Here is a 2,500-nt window from a genome sequence, read left to right as displayed (position 1 = left end):
CTCTTCATTGCTCAAAACAGGGCAGCCAGATTAGCTCTTCATTGCTCGATCCGTATGAATATTATCCAAATGCATCAGAATCTCTCATGGCTTCAAGTTAAAAACAAATTACTATCTAGTCTTCTGATTTTCTTTAGGAATTTTTCAAAAAACCACAGCATTTTTCAGGCCAGTTACTACATACTAGCAACACGCATAACCATCAAACCAGACAGGTAAATTCAGGGCAGCTAAAACAACCCAAGCCAGGGCCAAATTGCCTTAAATCTACCGTTTTATATAGAGCCATAGCTGAATGGAAATCTTTACCAATCCATATTTCTCAGGCAAAAAGTAAATCCACCTTCAAGAAAAAAATAAAAGAACATCTAATGTGATAGACCATATGACTGGACAGGAAGTAGAAAGCATCAACTGAATGTTAAATGTGTTTCCTGTCAGGTACTTTAATTATCTGTATTGTCTACTTTTTGAATGTTTGTGAAGTCTTATTTGTGGATGTTTGTAATGTCTTGTTAATTGTTGTTGGACCACAGGAAGATTAGCTAGCGTTGCGGCGTTGGCTAATGGGGATCCTAATAAAAAAAAGACAAATGACAAACGTTACGTTTCTAATGGCACCCTATTCCCTACATAGTGCACTACTTTGTCCAGAGCCTATAGGAAAGTAGTGCGCTATGTAGGGAATAGGGTGCCATTTCAGACTCATCCTTAGTCTCTCCTCTGTGTGGCCACTGGCCAAGCACCAGTCGTCCAGCCTGATGAAGACCTTGGGTCGAAACATGGCACAGTAAACTGTGGGAGCTATATTCTTTCATGACTTTAATCCTGTGTGGCTCAGGTCTTTGTTCTGAAACAGAACAAACAGAAGAAAAAAATTGTTGAGTCATGTAAGTCATAACATAATTTCATCGGTGACATTCTAAAATGTTTTATGAATTGACGCCACTCAAAATGAAAATGCAAGCTCTCACTAACTCTCTCTCCCTCCCCCCTCTCTCTCCTCCCCCCTCTCCTTCCTTCCTTCCTTCCTTCCTTCCTTCCTTCCTTCCTTCCTTCCTTCCTTCCTTCCTTCCTTCCTTCCTTCCTTCCTTCCTTCCTTCCTTCCTTCCTTCCTTCCTTCCTTCCTTCCTTCCTTCCTTCCTTCCTTCCTTCCTTCCTTCCTTCCTTCCTTCCTTCCTTCCTTCCTTCCTTCCTTCCTTCCTTCCTTCTCTCTCCTCCCTTCTCTCTCTCTCTCTCCTCCTCCCCCTCTCTCCTCCCACTCTCTCTTTACCTCCCCTCTCTCTCCTCTTCCCCTCTCTCTCCTCCTCCCCTCTTTCTTCTCCTCCCTTCTCTTTCCTCCCCCTCTCTCTACTCCCCTCTCTCTCTATTCCTCCCCTCTCTATCCTCCCCTCCTCCCGACTCTCTCCTCCTCCCCTCTTTCACATCCTCCCTTCTCTCTCCTCCCCTTCTCTCTCCTCCCCTCTCTCTCCTCCTCACTTCTCTCTCCTCTCCTCCTCTCTCCTCCCCTCTCTCTATCCTCCCCTATTTCACCTCCTCACTTCTCTCTCCTCTCCTTCTCTCTCCTCCCCTCTCTCCTCCTCCTGTCTCTCCCCTCCTCCCCTCTCTCTCCTCCTCACTTCTCTCTCCTCTCCTTCTCTCCCTCCCCTCTCTCTCTCCTCCCGTCTCTCTCCTCCTCCCCTCTCTCCTCCCCCCTCTCTCTCCTCCTCCCAGGTGTTATACCAGAGCAGCATCAGTTTGGGACTCAGTTTGTGTGTAGTGTTGTGACGTCTCATGTCAGCCACCAGCCCTTGACTAGTCTCAGCTTCGTCTGGATCGCTCCTCCTCCAGGCACCGGCTGTGTCAACTTCCTGTAAGTATCAACATACCACCGTGTGTGTGTGTGTGTGTGTGTGTATTTGATCAAAAGCTACTCAAGTCCAAGCTCCTTGTGTGTGAGTACTCCTGTAATTCCACTTGTCCTCTCTCTGTCTCTCTGTCTCTCTCTTTCTGTCTCTCTCTCCATCTGTCTCTATCCTTCTTTCTGTCTCTCTTTCTCTTACTCTCTCTTTCTGTCTCTCTCTCTCTTTCTGTCTCTCTCTTTTTGTCTCTTTCTTTCCCTTCCCACCTCTCTCCCTCCCCACCTCTCTCCCTCCCCATCTCTCTCCAAGGCCTTTCTCTCTCTAAGCGGTATAATTTACAGCCACACAGCAAATGAGTTTCCTCCACAGTAACACCTCACAGACACTTCATCAGCCATCTGTCTGTCTGTCTGTCTGATGGCAATCTGTTGCCAGCAGGAACACACATACAATATTGCCCATAAAACTGTTACTGACTTTCATATAAATGCAGAGGGGGTATTTTAGCTCTAGGCTTGTGATGAAGGACGCAGTGCTGGCTATTACTGGGATTTATTTCATACCAGTCATGGACGCAGCAGCTCACTGACTGTTGGAGAGGGTGGGGTAAAGGAGTTGGGTTGTTGTTCAGGAGGACAGTGGTGTTTAGATAACGTATA

The 2,500-nt window shown here is 46.7% G+C and overlaps 1 protein-coding gene across 1 annotated transcript in view; it reads left to right on the top strand.

The window, feature by feature from the left end:
* Positions 1–2,500, top strand: part of LOC106561737 (reelin) — a 308,794-nt gene that overhangs the window by 119,364 nt on the left and 186,930 nt on the right. Inside the window, exon 3 of the mRNA XM_082957441.1 lies at positions 1,714–1,852. Within this exon, the coding sequence (XP_082813567.1) occupies positions 1,714–1,852 (139 nt within the window). The remainder of the gene's footprint in view (positions 1–1,713; positions 1,853–2,500) is intronic.

Source organism: Salmo salar, chromosome 10, assembly GCF_965601325.2.
Source record: "Salmo salar chromosome 10, fSalSal1, whole genome shotgun sequence".
Taxonomy (NCBI): Eukaryota; Metazoa; Chordata; class Actinopteri; order Salmoniformes; family Salmonidae; genus Salmo; species Salmo salar.
This window is presented reverse-complemented; position numbering and strand designations above follow the sequence as displayed.